The 17,411-nt window shown below is 45.0% G+C and overlaps 1 protein-coding gene across 3 annotated transcripts in view; it reads right to left on the bottom strand.

Annotated features, from left to right (window-relative positions):
- Positions 1–205: 205 nt before the first annotated feature.
- ZDHHC2 (zinc finger DHHC-type palmitoyltransferase 2) overlaps positions 206–17,411 on the bottom strand; it is a 127,181-nt gene continuing 109,975 nt past the window's right edge. For all 3 annotated transcript variants that reach the window (XM_068278621.1, XM_068278624.1, XM_068278622.1), the window contains exons 12-13: positions 11,131–11,202; positions 206–521 (exon numbers count right to left, since the gene is read on the bottom strand). In XM_068278621.1, the coding sequence (XP_068134722.1) occupies positions 11,162–11,202 (41 nt within the window). In that variant the 3' untranslated portion in view covers positions 206–521; positions 11,131–11,161. The remainder of the gene's footprint in view (positions 522–11,130; positions 11,203–17,411) is intronic.

The following is a 17,411-nucleotide window of genomic DNA, read 5'->3' as shown; positions in this document are numbered from 1 at the left end:
AAAGAAATAAGAAAACTTCTCCGTTTAATTAGGTGTTAGGTTATTTAATGAGATCATCAATAACATTTAATTGGCCTCACTGATTAATATACTGTTGCTTTCACATACAAAAGATGCTGCCATAATACTGCGTTTCAAAAGAAGTGTTTTTGCACTGGAGAAATACAGAAGAATGTTCCTTCTGGGAAGAGGAATGACAATAATGCTTTGTTTGTGCTATAATATCATAAATACAGTCAAATACAACCTTACATTGCGTACAACACAGGACTGCCAATTGTTTACTACAAACACTTCCTCTTCCTTCTTTCACGTGACTGAAATACTGCACCCCACTGGACTGCGAGTTCACATCTCCCGGGGTCCACAATATACCGGGGAGGAGGAAAAGTCTTGTCTTCATGTTTGCAGCAGAAATGGAGAGAGCCGATCAGGTGCTGTCATCTCTGGAAACAGATGGAAAGCTAGCCAATGAGAGCATGACTTCTTCCTCACATGAACGTAAGCGCACGGACCTCAACCTGCAGAATAAAGCACAGAGAGAGAGGTGATTCGCTTCACTGGTAACAATAAACATGGATTTAATACCAATATCATGCTTGAGGGCTTGTAGACACTGACTAGTCCTGCTAAACTGCAGTACACTTGTGTAGACAAGCGCTAAAATTGCTCTGTTTATTCGCTTGCGTACCAGCAGTCTCTGGCCCCTTAAGGACCAGAGACTGCTGGTACCACAAAACGGCGCTTACCAACAAATCGCATCACATACCCACCAGTCACGCCGTTCTCTCATCACCGCAGGCCCCTCTCTCTGCCGTCGCTATAACGGCAGAGCTCTGTGCGCTGGTCAGGAGCCGCTTTCATTGGCTCCTGACCCTGTCCATCAATGTGAGCCAATGTGATTGGCTCACAGTGATCACTTGGTCAGGAGCCAATGAAAGCGGCTTCTGGCGAGCTCAGAGAGCTCTGCCGTCATAAAACCGGTAGGGCAAGTGAACTGCGGCAGGTGCAGAGTGACGAGATCGGTGGAAGCGCACAACACTCTAGTTGAAATCTGTCCTGTCGAAGCCGCGCAGCCACCTGCAGGACGTAGTTTCAACTAACACGGTCCGGAAGGAGCAAGTCTGAAGCGAATATGAAAAAAAAGATACTTACCTAAGGACAGGGAAGGCTCTTGGTCCTATTGAGCCTTCCCATTCCTCTCACGGTCCTCTCATACCAGCGCTGGCTCCGCAGTTCAAATTTCCCACCGTGGGAGGCTTCCTTAGCCTGAGTGCTCCCAAAACCGTGCGGCTCCATACTGCGCATGTGCAAAGGAGCGTGCTCATGCATGCGCAGTACGGATCGGCAGTCTTTTGGAGCCCGAGTGCTCCCAAAGACTTCCAATGCCTTCCACAGCAGCAGAGAGCAGTCTCCGACCCATCGGTCAAACACTGCTAATGGGGTAGCAAGCGCAGGAATGAGGGGACTAGGAGAACGGGAAGGCTCTATAGGACCCAGAGCCTTCCCTCTCCTCAGGCCAAGTATCTGTTTTTTGTTTTTTTTCCAGATTCGCTTCAGACTCTCTTTAAGTGTCCTCACATGTTATGTAAGGGTTAGTTCACAGTACTCGGTTGCATTGCACAACAATTCTGCATGCCAGCTCACTGCCCATACAATTCTAGGTGTCTGTCTACAGTACTGCGTTGTAACTGATTGCTGTATTCTAGCTTACTGCATACAGGCTTAGTATTAAAGTCTATGTCCAGTCTCTATTGCAGTTCACACTCATAGCGCATGCATTATGCAACTGACCACTGTAAAACTAGCCTAAGGGTCCTTTCACACTATCGCACCTAACGCAACAAAAGCCAAAAAGACGCGTTGCAGTACGACCATATAGTAAGGCATACACTACATTAAAAGTATGCCTCATAACCACTTTAAATGCGCACGTTGTCCAGTAAACACACTGCATGCTGTGCGTCATACTGACAGAGCGCACCGCGCTGCAATCAATTTGACAGCCTCATAGTAATAACATTGCATTGCGAGGATATTGTGCGACACAATGGACACAGTATGAAAGGAGCCTAATGGTGTCCATACATGGCACATTTTTTTCAATTAGATAATTTTGTTCGATTACTCCATTAGAATCATATACATACAGGTCCTTCTCAAAATATTAGCATATTGTGATAAAGTTCATTATTTTCTGTAATGTACTGATAAACATTACACTTTCATATATTTTAGATTCATTACACACAACTGAAGTAGTTCAAGCCTTTTATGGTTTTAAAATTGATGATTTTGGCATACAGCTCATGAAAACCCAAAATTCCTATCTCGAAAAAATTAGCATACCATGAAAAGGTTCTCTAAACGAGCTATTAACCTAATCATCTGAATCAATTAATTAACCACTTTACCCCCGCGCGTACGTATTTCTCCGCCCCTTTTTCCATCCTTTAAAAACCAGGGACGGAGAAACACGTACTTTCCGCGTTCCCGACGCTGTCCGCGCTCCCGCTCGTAAACACGCCGCCCGCCGCTAGTAAAACCGCCGCCGCCCGCTCGCCCGGAGATCAATGAACGGGAAAATCCATTCCCGTTCGTTGATCTAAGCCCCACAATGACCCGCTGCTCTCCTATGGGCAGCGCGATCATTGTGAGAAGAAACTCACGTGTCCAGCCTCCTTATTCTTCCTCCAAGCTTCTGGAAGGAGGCTTGGAGGTCGCAATAAAGCAAAAAGTTACTGTGGCCATCTTGTGGCCAAATAGTAAACTACACCCTACACATTTTTCACATACAAATAAATGACTTTTACACAAAAAATTAACTCATTACCTCCCACACTCCCCATTTTTTTTTTTTTTGTAATTAAAAAAAAATTCAAAAATTTACAATTAAAAAAAAATACATAATTAGTTACCTTAGGGACTGAACTTTTTAAATATTTAAGTCAAGAGGGTATAACACTGTTACTTTATAAACTATGGGCTTGTAATTAGGGATGGACGCAAAACTGAAAAAAATGCACCTTTATTTCCAAATGAAATATTGGCGCCAAACATTGTGATAGGGACATAATTTAAACGGTTTTATAACCGGGACAAAAGGGCACATAAATTTCATGGGTTTTAATTACAGTAGCATGCATTATTTAAAAACTATAATGGCCGAAAACTGAAAAATAATTTTTTTTTTCCCCACATTTTTCCTATTTTCCCATTAAAACACATTTAGAAAAAAATAATTCTTGGCATAATGTCCCACCTAAAGAAAGCCTAATTGGTGGCGGAAAAAACAAGATATAGTTCATTTCATTGCGATAAGTAATGATAAAGTTATAGACGAATGAATGGAAGGAGCGCTGAAAGGTGAAAATTGCTCTGGTGGTCAGGGGGTAAAACCCCTCAGTGGTGAAGTGGTTAAGGCCTGGTGCACACCAGAGGAGTTTTTCTGAGCGTTTTGAGTTTTTAAATCTGCTGCTAATGTTATCCTATGTGTCTGTGCACACTGGAGCAATGAGGTTTTGTAAAAAAAACCATAGCATTAAGGTCCTTACACACGCCGGACTTTAGGCAACGACGGGTCCGTCGTTGCCTCCCGCTGGGTGGGCGTGCCAGCGACAGTCCGGCGTGTGTACGCTCTGTCGTCAGACTGATACGGCTGTTTCTGAGCGATCCGCCCGGCGGATTGCTCAGAAACAGCCGTATCAGTCTGACGACAGAGCGTACACACGCCGGACTGTCGCTGGCACGCCCACCCAGCGGGAGGCAACGACGGACCCGTCGTTGCCTAAAGTCCGGCGTGTGTACGCTGCTTTACATTGGGAAGAGCTTTTAGAGGTTTCAAAAGCTCTTCCCAATGTAATGCTATGGTTTTTTTTTTTACAAAACCTCATTGCTCCAGTGTGCACAGACACATAGGATAACATTAGCAGCAGATTTAAAAACTCAAAACGCTCAGAAAAACTCCTCTGGTGTGAACCAGGCCTAACTCTAAACACCTGCAAAAGATTCCTGAGGCTTTTAAAAACTCCCAGCCTGGTTCATTACTCAAAACCGCAACCATGGGTAAGACTGCCGACCTGACTGCTGTCCAGAAGGCCATCATTGACACCCTCAAGCAAGAGGGTAAGACACAGAAAGACATTTCTGAATGAATAGGGCTGGTCCCAGAGTGCTGTATCAAGGCACCTCAGTGTGAAGTCTGTGGGAAGGAAAAAGTGTGGCAGAAAACGCAGCACAACGAGAAGAGGTGACCGGACCCTGAGGAAGATTGTGAAGAAGGACCGATTCCAGACTTTGGGGGACCTGCGGAAGCAGTGGACTGAATCTGGAGTAGAAACATCCAGAGCCACCGTGTACAGGCGTGTGCAGGAAATGGGCTACAGGTGCCGCATTCCCCAGGTCAAGCCACTTTTGAACTAGAAACAGCGGCAGAAGTGCCTGGCCTGGGCTACAGAGAAGTAGCACTGGACTGTTGCTCAGTGGTCCAAAGTACTTTTTTCGGATGAAAGCAACTTTTGCATGTCATTCGGAAATCAAGGTGCCAGAGTCTGGAGGAAGACTGGGGAGAGGGAAATGCCAAAATGCCTGAAGTCCAGTGTCAAGTACCCACAGTCAGTGATGGTCTGGGGTGCCATGTCAGCTGCTGGTGTTGGTCCACTGTGTTTTATCAAGGGTAGAGTCAATGCAGCTAGCTATCAGGATATTTTGGAGCACTTCATGCTTCCATCTGCTGAAAAGCTTTATGGAGATGAAGATTTCATTTTTCAGCACGACCTGGCACCTGCTCACAGTGCCAAAACCACTGGTAAACTGTTTACTGACCATGGTATTACTGTGCTCAATTGGCCTGCCAACTCTCCTGACCTGAACCCCATAGAATCTGTGGGATATTGTGAAGAGAAAGTTGAGAGACGCAAGACCCAACACTCTGGATGAGCTTAAGGCCGCTATCGAAGCATTCTGGGCCTCCATAACACCTGAGCAGTGCCACAGGCTGATTGCCTCCATGCCACGCCGCATTGAAGCAGTCATTTTTTGTAAAAGGATTCCCAACCAAGTATTGAGTGCATAACTGAACATAATTATTTGAAGGTTGACTTTTTTGTTTTAAAAACCCTTTTCTTTTATTGGTCGGATGAAATATGCTAATTTTTTGAGATATGAATTTTGGGTTTTTATGAGCTGTATGCCAAAATCATCAATATTAAAACAATAAAAGGCTTGAACTACTTCAGTTGCGTGTAATGAATCTAAGATATATGAAAGTCTAATGTTTATCAGTACATTACAGAAAATAATGAACTTTATCACAATATGCTAATTTTTTTTTAGAAGGACCTGTATATATACATACATACATACATACATACAAAGTACAAACCAAAAGTTTGGACACACCTTCTCATTCAAAGAGTTTTCTTTATTTACATGACTATGAACATTGTAGATTCGCACTGTAGGCATCCACACTATGAATTAACACATGTGGAAGTATAGTACATAACCAAAAAGTGTGAAACAACTGAAAATATATCATATTTTAGGTTCTTCAGAGTAGCCACCTTTTGCTTTGATTACTGCTTTGCGCACTCTTGGCATTCTCTTGATAAGCTTCAAGAGGTAGTCACCTGAAATTGTTTTCACTTCACAGGTGTGCCCTGTCAGGTTTAATAAGTGGGATTTCTTGCCTTATAAATGGGGTTGGGACCATCAGTTGCGTTGTGGAGAAGTCAGGTGGATACACAGCTGATAGTCCTACTGAATAGACTGTTAGAATTTGTATTGTGGCAAGAAAAAAGCAGCCAAGTAAAGAAAAAAGAGTGGCCATCATTACTTTAAGAAATTGAGGTCAGTCAGTTCGAAAAATTGGGAAAACTTTGAAAGTGTCCCCAAGTGCAGTCTCAAAAACCATCAAACGCTACAAAGAAACTGGCTCACATGCATACGACCCCAGGAAAGGAAGACCAAGAGTCACCTCCGCTGCAGAGGATAAGTTCATCCGAGTCACCAGCCTCAAATCACAGGTTAACAGCAGCTCAGATTAGAGACCAGGTCAATGCCCCAAAGAGTTCTAGCAGCAGACACATCTCTAGAACAACTGTTAAGAGGAGACTGTGTGAATCAGGCCTTCATGGTAGAATATCTGCTAGGAAACCACTGTTAAGGACAGACAGACTTGTTTCAGCTAAAGAACACAAGGAATGGACATTAGACCAGTGGAAATCTGTGCTTTGGTCTGATGAGTCCAAATTTTAGATCTTTTGTTCCAACCACCGTGTCTTTGTGCAACGCAGAAAAGGTAAACGGATGGACTCTACATGCCTGGTTCCCACCGTGAAGCATGGAGGGAAGAGGTGTGATGGTGTGGGGGTGCTTTGCTGGAGATACAGGTTTGGGATTTATTCAAAATTGAAGGCATACTGAGCCAGCATGGCTACCACGGCATCTTGCAGAGACATGCTTTTCCATCCGGTTTGCATTTAGTTGGACCATCATTTATTTTTCAACAGGACAATGACCCCAAACACCCCTCCAGGCTGTGTAAGGACTATTTGACCAGGAAGGAGAGTGATGGGGTGCTGCGCCAGATGACCTGGCCTCCACAGTCACCAGACCTGAACCCAATCGAGATGGTTTGGGGTGAGCTGGACTGCAGAGTGAAGGCAAAAGGGCCAACAAGTGCTAAGCATCTCTGGGAACTCCTTCAAGACTGTTGGAAGACCATTTCAGATGACTACCTCTTGAAGCTCATCAAGAGAATGCCAAGAGTGTGCAAAGCAGTAATCAAAGCAAAAGGTGGCTACTTTGAAGAACCTAGAATACGACATATTTTCAGTTATTTCACACTTTTTGGTTATGTACTATACTTCCATGTGTGTTAATTCATAGTTTGGATGCCTTCAGTGTGAATCTACAATATTCATAGTTATGTAAATAAAGAAAAAACTCTTTGAATGAGAAGGTGTGCCCAAACTTTTGGTCTGTACTGTATATACATATATATATATATATATATTCTTTAAAGCGTATCCGAGATAAAAAACTAACTATAACAAGTAACTTGTCTAAAGTTTAGATAGCTTACACAGCAAATCTAGCTGCAAAATGCTTCAATAGACTATGATTATTTCTTCCTGTGTTACAATGACAGCAGCTATGTTGTTTGTAAACATTACACAGAGGCAGGCTTATCTGCATTTTGAGCACTCAGCCTGTGAAAAAAACCTAATCCCCCCTCCTCCTCCCTCCTCCCCTCTGCCTCTGAAATCTCTGTCTAGTAATACCTCTCCCTCCTCCTGTCCAGACTGAGCTCCCATGAGCCCTTGCTATTGTCTGAAAATGCCTTGGCTCTCTGAAAACCTGTGGGCAAGGCTTGTTTAGTTTATAGGGAATTAGAGTATTAAAACAAAAACAAAAAAGTATTTGGCTTGAGGTATGCCCTATAAAGAATAGGAAAGGAACACAATTATGCAATGAGTAAAAGTTCATCTCGGATCCACTTTAAAACCAGTGTCTCTGCGTCCTCCTGTGTCCCTGTGTCCCTGCTTCCATACTTGACAGTTTGATTCCTCAACATGTTAGGAAAAAAAAATCTATCTGGCAGGCAAATCTAACAGAAAATTGTATGGTGTGTACCCAGTGGCGTAGCAATAGGGGTTGCGACCGCATCGGGGCCCTTGGGCCAGAGGGGGCCCTCCCTCAACCACAGTATTTTCCCTCTATTTATGCTGTGCTGGTAATAATCACCTGTATAGATGCTTTGAGTAGTAGTAGTAGTAACCAATAACAAGCTGTTCCCCATCCCCTTCTTGCCCCTTAGACACTGTGGTTGTCCTTGGCAGGTTTTGGTGTGCCGTATCAATTTTCATATAAAGAGTGCTTGGGGGGCCCCATGTAAAACTTGCACCGGGGCCCATAGCTCCTTAGCTACGGCACTGTGTGTACCTAGCATCAGGCTGCTATGAATATCATTGTCTACTAGGCAAAGGAAGATGAAACCCGAGTGGAGTCTCTGAGGAGAACCAATCCAGGCTCCCAAGACACACACCTGCCCTGCTGCTGTTCTAATGTCGCTGGTGAAGCACAGCTGTGTGGTATCTGTAACAGTTGATATTGGAAACTCTTTCCTGACCCACTATTAAATTATTAAGCATGCTGAGCTGAGTTAATTTTACTCTACGCAGCTGCATTCTAATAATGGAAGTGTAGTTAGCGACAGCATTTATGGAGTGACTCACACAATCACACATTGACCAGCTGCATGTCACTCAGAGCTATAGAGGAAACAATAGTGTGGGAGGCACCAGCAGCAAAGGGAAAGATCCATATGGAACCTTTACTGCTTTTCTGTAAATGGCAATGGTCACTCACAATACCTGGTGCACAGTGGTTCACATCACTAAGGATGGTCAGAATTGCTGATTTCCGATTTTGCGGAAATTCCGCATTCTGCCAATGCAGATTTCTGCTACCGTTGTATTCCAATGGTATTTAGCGGTATTCCGATTTCTGTGGATTTCCGTTTTCCGCTGAAAATTCCACCTACCGCTTACCCTACTACAAATCCTCATTCTCTGATTGGCTTATTCATTCCAAGTTTCCTGATTGGCTTAAAGTTACCGACTATTAGTATGGCGGACTTCCGGGGAAATTTTCGCTACCGCTTATCACACTACAAATCCTCAATTTCTGATTGGCTAATTCTTCCCGAGTCTTCCGATTGGCTTAAAATTACCGGTTATCGGTATAGCGGAAATTTCCGAGTACCGCATTCCGATGCTGAAATGTAATTTTGCTCGGAATTGCAGAAGTTTCCGTTCTGCGGAATCAAAATGAGCATCCCTACACTTCACTTCTGCTGACCAAGGATCCCCTACTGGCACAGCACCATTCACATCTCACCGGTTGGTGCAGCATGCTGTAAAAAGTACATCTTTGCACAATGCCAGATTGTACAGAATGGGAATGCACAGCTCTGCTCGCCACCACAGCCAGCAGCAGTACTAAGCTGTGTGCACCACTCAGACGTGTACTCTCTTTTATGAGGTACTGTAGCTTGTCTAGATTGACAAGACCAAGACGCAGCTATTGGAGAGAGCAGAACATGTCCACAGCCTGAAACACTGTCTGCTATCAAATACAATATATGTGTGTGTGTGTGTGTGAATGAAGGGATGGTGTATGTGTGTGTGTCATGTGGTAGAACCATGCTTGTGTCATTGCTTTGTGGATAGCCTTCTCACTTATCAAGTCATTTAAAAGCACACTAGCTGCTGGTAAAGGGCACTGTACTAGTGATTAGGCTTTATCTTCCACATGACTGGCATCAGAGTTTATGCTTGAATGGTTATCTCCTCTTAGCCCTTCATGAGCAAATTATTAACTATGACAATAGGTTCAATAATAATGTATTCCTGCATTCCTTGTCACATCAGGAGCAGCCAGTGATTAGTATTAAAATTACTCCGGTTATCAGTGTCCCCTCACCCCTCTTCCCTGATGAGGCAGAGCCTGTCAGTGCAGCTCAGTGGCAGGAACAGGCGTGATATTACAAATATTAGGTAGATTAATTCTTATATTGTGTTATTAAGCAGGCAGCTTTTTATTTCCGTGCATGCGGGTTATTGATTTGAATATGCTGCGATTCGGCTGCAATGGGAGTGGCCCTAATCCTGCTGCAGCTGGTTAATATCAACTTTTATATAGCAAAAACAAAACATTTTTGTAAAGTTACCGTAGTTTTTGGCATATAAGATGCTCTGCACTACCTAGGTGTAGGGGCAAAAAACAGGGGGAAAAAAATACATTAAACCTGATAAGGTCCAAGGTACAGGAGCATCTTGTAGATGTTCTCCCCCAATTATTATGTCTCCGTTGTACCTCGTGTCCTCCTGTGTGTCCTTCTGTCCCTCCCGTATGTCCCCTTCTGTTACCCCATGTGTCCCCTTCTGTTCCCCCCATGTGTCCCCTTCTTTTCCCCCATGTGTCCTCTTCTGTTCCCCCATGTGCCCCCTTCTTTTCCCCCATGTGTTCCCTTCTGTTCCCCCATGTGTCCCCTTCTTTTCCCCCATGTGTTCCCTTCTGTCCCCCCATGTGTCCCCTTCTTTTCCCCCCATGTGTCCCCTCATGTCTCCGGCTCCCACCTGGTGTCCTCATCTGCTTCCCTAGGAATAATGTAAAGCAGCAGCACGGCTCACCTCATCCATTGGCTCCAGCAGCGATTAGAGACCTCTCCTCTCCCTCACGGCTCCCCTACTGCTGACTTCTGCTGATGACGTAATCAGCAGAAGCCGCCACTAGGGAAGCCGTGGGGGAGAGATCACCGGTGAAGCCAATAGATGAAGTGAGCCGTGCTGCCGCTACTTTACATTATTCGGGGCAGCAGAAGAGGACACGGGACATTACAGGGAGGCCACGACATCGCGCCCGGTCGGCGGTATTCGTATAATTGCCGAAAAATATGTCTTATATGGCGAAAAATACGGTATTTGAAATGCATATGCATTTGTAATAAATGTATTAATGAAAAGGGAGAGTGAAGCTTGGCTTTAAAGTGACACTAAACTTAGATGAAACAATTGGTTTAATTCTGCAGTCTTATATATGACAAAAGAGATTTGGTTACCCGTGGCAGTGCTGACTGCTTTGTTTTACCTGTCATTATACATGTGCACAGGCCAGTTTCCAAGCCGGCATTTGTAGAGATGCAAGTATGCATCTGAATAATCCCTGTAGCCGGGGTCAGGCACGGCTATACCGATTTGGATACGCGAAATGAAAAACTGCTGCTTGCTGTTCAGAATTGCACCAGCATGCTATTGCTGGAATAGGCAGCATCTCCCTGTGTAACTCGGTTGCGGGGAAATGCGGCTTATTCTGCTCGAGTGGAAATAGGCCCTGTTTCTTCTTTGCAAGAATTGTAATATTTGTGTTCAGCATCAATGTAACTGTAAGGTTGTTTAAAACTTGGCTATCTAGAAAACATCTATATGGTGATCACTATAAACATAATAGATTTGCGGAACATGAGCACGATTCTATTATTCCATATTATCTAATTATCATCTAATGTCTACAAGTTATCTTCAGTCACTTTCAAACTGGTCTGCTAATACCAGCAATACTTACTTTCTTCCTCATCTGCAACAGTTCACAGCAGCTAGGTTTCCTTCTCAATGGTTAACACTGGGTTACTCACACCTGCAAGGATAAAACAGCCAAAAGAGAGTGTCAACAGTCTGTACTTGGTGATCATATAGTACATCAGCCAAATGTAACAAGTACCACCTCTGTGGAGATGACCAGAAATCTGGAGGTAAAATTAATGAGAATGCTGCACAAACAAGCTTTTAACACAGAAAAAAGAAAACTTAGACATCTGGTAAAGGTGACTTGAAAGTGGTGGTTGTATTTTTGGAGAATTGTAGCAGTGAGAGAAGTCTGAAGAACTTCTGATGAAAGAGAAAGATATTCAAGGTTACTTTTCCCACCTCTGGACCTCATTACATGCATGACTCCCTTGCTAGTGAACACAGTATTTGCCTGTTGTCCACATTTTTCAGCTGACAACAGAGCAGCCCATCACTCTCCTAAACAGAGACCAGGGCCCATATGCAATTAAATGTTTCTCCTGGTCACCGACAAAGCTAATCACATCCATCCAGGGAGTGCTAAAATCTGCAGTACATGTCATTCAGGTAATTCAGGCTGATATCTAGAAGCAATGTCAATAGCCTAGTACACACATCCAACTTTGAATGGCCAAAGATTGGCCAATTTTACCACTTCCATGCATTATGAGAGCTTACCTACACAATCTGTTCTTAGTATTTAAAATCTGTTAGCTTTATACATATATAGGTGGAAAAATTGGCCAATCAAATTTGAATGTGTGCGCCACCCTTATGTTGTGTGTTTTATGCAGAATCCATTTTCCACATACCTATCCTACTGGCCCACCCAGGGATGTGCATCTAGTCCAGCATCTAGGGGTAAAAGGCAACCTCAATGGATAAGAGACAAGACAAATAACATTTATATCGCGCTTTTCTCCTGGCGGACTCAAAGCGCCAGAGCAGCAGCCACTAGGGCACGCTCTATAGGCAGTAGCAGTGTTAGGGAGTCTTGCCCAATGTCTCCTTACTGAATAGGTGCTGGCTTACTGAACAGGCAGAGCCGAGATTCGAACCCTGGTCTCCTGTGTCAGAGGCAGAGCCATTCACCATTACACCATCCAGCCACCAGGATGTTCTTACTTACGTTCTACTAGCTGGATTTACACTCCACTCACATTATTATGCGTGTGTTATGCAACGTGTAAATTGAAATGGATACATACGGTGAGATACGAAAGTTTGGGCAACCTTGTTAATCATCATGATTTTCCTGTATAAATCGTTGGTTGTTATGATTAAAAAAATGTCAGTTAAATATAACATATAGGAGACACACACAGTGATATTTGAGAAGTGAAATTAAGTTTATTGGATTTACGGAAAGCGCTTCTGAGTCATTACCACCAGCAGAGCCTAGATTCACCAGGATGGCCTTAGTGGTGACCCTTGGATTCTTTTTCACCTCTCTCACTATCCTCCTGGCCAGCCCACAGTGCAGAACATCTTGTATTTTTTAATAATACCTTGCACTGTAGCCACTGGAACTTGAAAACATTTAGAAATGGCCTTGTAGCCCTTTCCTGACTTGTGAGCTGCCACAATGCTCAGCCGCAGGTCCTCACTGAGCTCCTTTGTCTTAGCCATTACAGTCCACAAACCAACTACAGAGAGCTGCTGTTTTTTACCTGTTCCCAATTAATCAGGGTAATTAGGATGCTTTAGAACAGCTTGGACTATTTGATATGGTATAAAACTTTGGATTTTCCCACAGACTGTTAGGGCCCATTCACACTAGAAGCGCTTTTCTGAGCGTTTTGTGATTTATTAGCATTTTTTTAAATCGCTCCCATTCACTTTCATTAAAATCGCAGTAAAAATTGCTGTGATTTTCGGGTACGCGATTGCTAAATTGTGGAAATTTTTCACGATTTTTACCGTGATTTTAATGAAAGTGAATGGGATCGATTTAAAAAAAAAACGCTAATCAATCGCAAAACGCTCAGAAAAGCGCTTCTAGTGTGAATGGGCCCTGACAGTTTGTAAAGGGTATGAATAATTTTGTACTGGATACTTTTTGCTCAAATGTAAATTAAAGCTGAGAAATGTTTTTTTTCCACAATAATGCCTCTTGCACATCGTCCTATTATCTTTTGGGAGACACCTATGTCATTTCCCATCAAAAAATTACTTGCTGGTTGAATAAAAGTAACTAAGTCAAAATTTGCCAGGGGTATGAATAATTATGGGCAGCACTGTAGGTAAGTACCCAAATTGGCACTTTTTTCACCTTCAGTTTCCCTTTAAGCATTTGGCGTACCTTTTTACAAGGTTTTCAATCCCATTCTTGTAGTGGCTCACCTATGGGTTGAAGAATTTTTTGGGGGGTGGGGGGGAGAGATAATCAGGTTAATGCTGCTGTACAAACAGTTACTGGCATTCTGCAGTCACATGACAAGCTGCACAGGGAGAAAAGACATTAACTTGACAGATTCAAGGTAAATTACACAGAAAGCATACCTTTCTGTATTTCACGTGCTATATTTCACCCAACTATATTTCAAGCAATCCCACAGTTTTATTTTATACTAGCAGACCCAAGCTCGTTTAAAAACGGGCTCTAGGGTCTGTGTTTTTTGCCGCCCGCCGCATGTACTGCGCGCGCGCACCCGGCCGCCCGCCTGCCTGTTTGGCCCCGTGCTGCTCACATGCGCAGTAGCAATAAGCATGGACTCAGCTACACAGAGACAACTGTCCCTGCTGTAGGCAGGGACAGTTGCCTATTATTATATACGATTTAAATCTAGTTTTTAAGTTTTTACGGTTTTACTGTTTATGCTCAATGACACCATCATTGAAGTATGTCCGAGTTAAAATCTATAAATTATTATTGATCCTTTTTATCTCTTTCCTGCATCCAGAAGCAATTTACTGACAGGAAAGTGTTTTATGGATGTTATTACTTATCAGTGACTTATCATCATCATCATCATCATCATCATCAATTTCTTATCATGCTATAGTCTGACCCGGTCCCGACCCAGGCAGAAACTGTCACTTAACCACTTGCCGACCGCCCACAGCCCATGGGCGGCGGCAAAGTGGACGCCTAAAGGACCGCAATACGCCTTCAGGCGGCGCGTCCTTTAGGCATGCCGGGGGAGCGATCGCGTCATTGATGACGCGCGCTTCCCCCGGCAACTGGCTCCGCCCACCCGCCGTAACATCCCGCCGGCCATACGGAAGCGCCGGCGGGATGTTAACCCCGCGATCGCCGCTACAAAGTGTATAATACACTTTGTAATGTATACAAAGTGTATTATACAGGCTGCCTCCTGCCCTGGTGATCCCAGTGTCCGAGGGACCACCAGGGCAGGCTGCAGCCACCCTAGTCTGCACCCAAACACACTGATCTGCCCCCCCCGCCCACTGATCGCCCACAGCACCCCTCAGACCCCCCCCTGCCCACCCCCCAGACCCCTGTTTGCACCCAATCACCCCCCTAATAACCCATCAATCACTCCCTGTCACTATCTGTCAACGCTATTTTTTTTTTATCCCCCCCCCTGCCCCCTCCTGATCACCCCCCCCACCCCTCAGATTCTCCCCAGACCCCCCCCCCAGACCCCCCCCCCCCCCCCGTGTACTGTATGCATCTATCTTCCCTGATAACCTGTCAATCACCCGTCAATCACCCATCAGTCACCCATCAATCACCCCCTGTCACTGCCACCCAACAATCAGCCCCTAACCTGCCCCTTGCGGGCAATCTGATCACCCACCCACACCAATAGATCGCCCGCAGATCCGACATCAGATCACCTCCCAAATCCATTGTTTACATCTATTCTCTCCTCTAAACACCCACTAATTACCCATCAATCACCCATCAATCACCCCCTATCACCACCTGTCACTTTTACCTATCAGATCAGACCCTAATCTGCCCCTTGCGGGCACCCAATCACCCGCCAACACGCTCAGATTGCCCTCTGACCCCCCCTTATCAATTCGCCAGTGCATTAATTACATCTGTTCTTCCCTGTAATAACCCACTGATCACCTGTCAATCACCTGCCAATCACCTATCACCCATCAATCACCCCCTGTCACCCCCTGTCACTGCCACCCATCAATCAGCCCCTAACCTGCCCCTTGCGGGCAATCTGATCACCCACCCACACCATTAGATCGCCCGCAAACCCGCCGTCAGATTACCTCCCAAATGTATTGTTTACATCTGTTATCTTCTCTAAACACCCACTAATTACCCATCAATCACCCATCAATCACCCCCTATCACCACCTGTCACTGTTACCTATCAGATCAGACCCTAAGCTGCCCCTTGCGGGCACCCAATCACCCGCCCACACGCTCAGATTGCCCTCAGACCCCCCCCCCTTATCAATTCACCAGTGCATTAATTACATCTGTCCTTCCCTGTAATAACCCACTGATCACCTGTCAATCACCTATCACCCATCAATCACCCCCTGTCACTGCCACCCAACAATCAGCCCCTAACCCGCCCTTGCGGGCAAACTGATCACCCACCCACACCAATAGATCGCCCGCAGATCCGACATCAGATCACCACCCAAGCGCAGTGTTTCCATCTATTCTCTCCTCTAAACACCCACTAATTACCCATCAATCACCCCCTATCACCACCTGTCACTGTTACCCATCAGATCAGACCCTAATCTGCCCCTTGCGGGCACCCAATCGCCCGCCTACACGCTCAGATTGCCCTCAGACCCCCCCTTATCAATTCGCCAGGGCATTATTTACATCTGTCCTTCCCTGTAATAACCCACTGATCACCTGTCAATCACCTATCAATCACCCATCAATCACCCCCTGTCACTGCCACCCATCAATCACCCGCTCTCACTGCCACCCATCAATCAGCCCCTAACCTGCCCCTTGCGGGCAATCTGATCACCCACCCACACCAATAGATCGCCCGCAGATCCGACGTCCGATCACCTCCCAAGTGCAGTGTTCACATCTGTTCTCTACCCTAAACACCCACTAATTACCCATCAATCACCCCCTGTCACTGCTACCTATCAGATTAGACCCCTATCTGCCCCTAGGGCACTCAATCACCCGCCCACACCCTCAGAATGCCCTCAGACCCCAGCCCTGATCACCTCGCCAGTGCATTGCTTGCATCTATTCCCCCCTCTAATCACACCTTGAGACACCCATCAATCACCTCCTGTCACCCCCTAGCACACCTACCCATCAGATCAGGCCCTAATTTGCCCCGTGTGGGCTCCTGATCACTCGGCCAAACCCTCAGATCCCCCTCAGACCCCCTTCCAATCACCTCCCCAGTGCATTGATTGCATCTATTTTCCCCTCTAACCACCCCCTGAGACACCCATCAATCACCTCCTGTCACCCCCCTAGCACTCCTATCCATCAGATCAGGCCCAATACAACCTGTCATCTAAAAGGCCACCCTGCTTATGACCGGTTCCACAAAATTCGCCCCCTCATAGACCACCTGTCATCAAAATTTGCAGATGCTTATACCCCTGAACAGTCATTTTGAGACATTTGGTTTCCAGACTACTCACGGTTTTGGGCCCGTAAAATGCCAGGGCGGTATAGGAACCCCACAAGTGACACCATTTTAGAAAAAAAGACACCCCAAGGTATTCTGTTAGGTGTATGACGAGTTCATAGAAGATTTTATTTTTTGGCAAAAGTTAGCGGAAATTGATTTTTATTGGGTTTTTTTCACAAACTGTCATTTTTCACTAACTTGTGACAAAAAATAAAATCTTCTATGAACTCGCCATACACCTAACGGAATACCTTGGGGTGTCTTCTTTCTAAAATGGGGTCACTTGTGGGGTTCCTATACTGCCCTGGCATTTTAGGGGCCCTAAACCGCGAGGAGTAGTCTAGAAAACAAATGCCTCAAAATGACCCGTGAATAGGACGTTGGGCCCCTTAGCGCACCTAGGCTGCAAAAAATTGTCACACATGTGGTACCGCCGTACTCAGGAAAAGTAGTATAATGTGTTTTGGGGTGTATTTTTACACATACCCATGCTGGGTGGGAGAAATTTCTATGTAAATGGTCAATTGTGTGTAAAACAAATCAAACAATTGTCATTTACAGAGATATTTCTCCCACTTAGCATGGGTATGTGTAAAAATACACCCCAAAACACATTATACTACTTCTCCTGAGTACGGCGGTACCACATGTGTGGCACTTTTTTACACCCTAAGTACGCTAAGGGGCCCAAAGTCCAATGAGTACCTTTAGGATTTCA

Source organism: Hyperolius riggenbachi, chromosome 1 (genome assembly GCF_040937935.1).
Source record: "Hyperolius riggenbachi isolate aHypRig1 chromosome 1, aHypRig1.pri, whole genome shotgun sequence".
Taxonomy (NCBI): domain Eukaryota; kingdom Metazoa; phylum Chordata; class Amphibia; order Anura; family Hyperoliidae; genus Hyperolius; species Hyperolius riggenbachi.
This window is presented reverse-complemented; position numbering and strand designations above follow the sequence as displayed.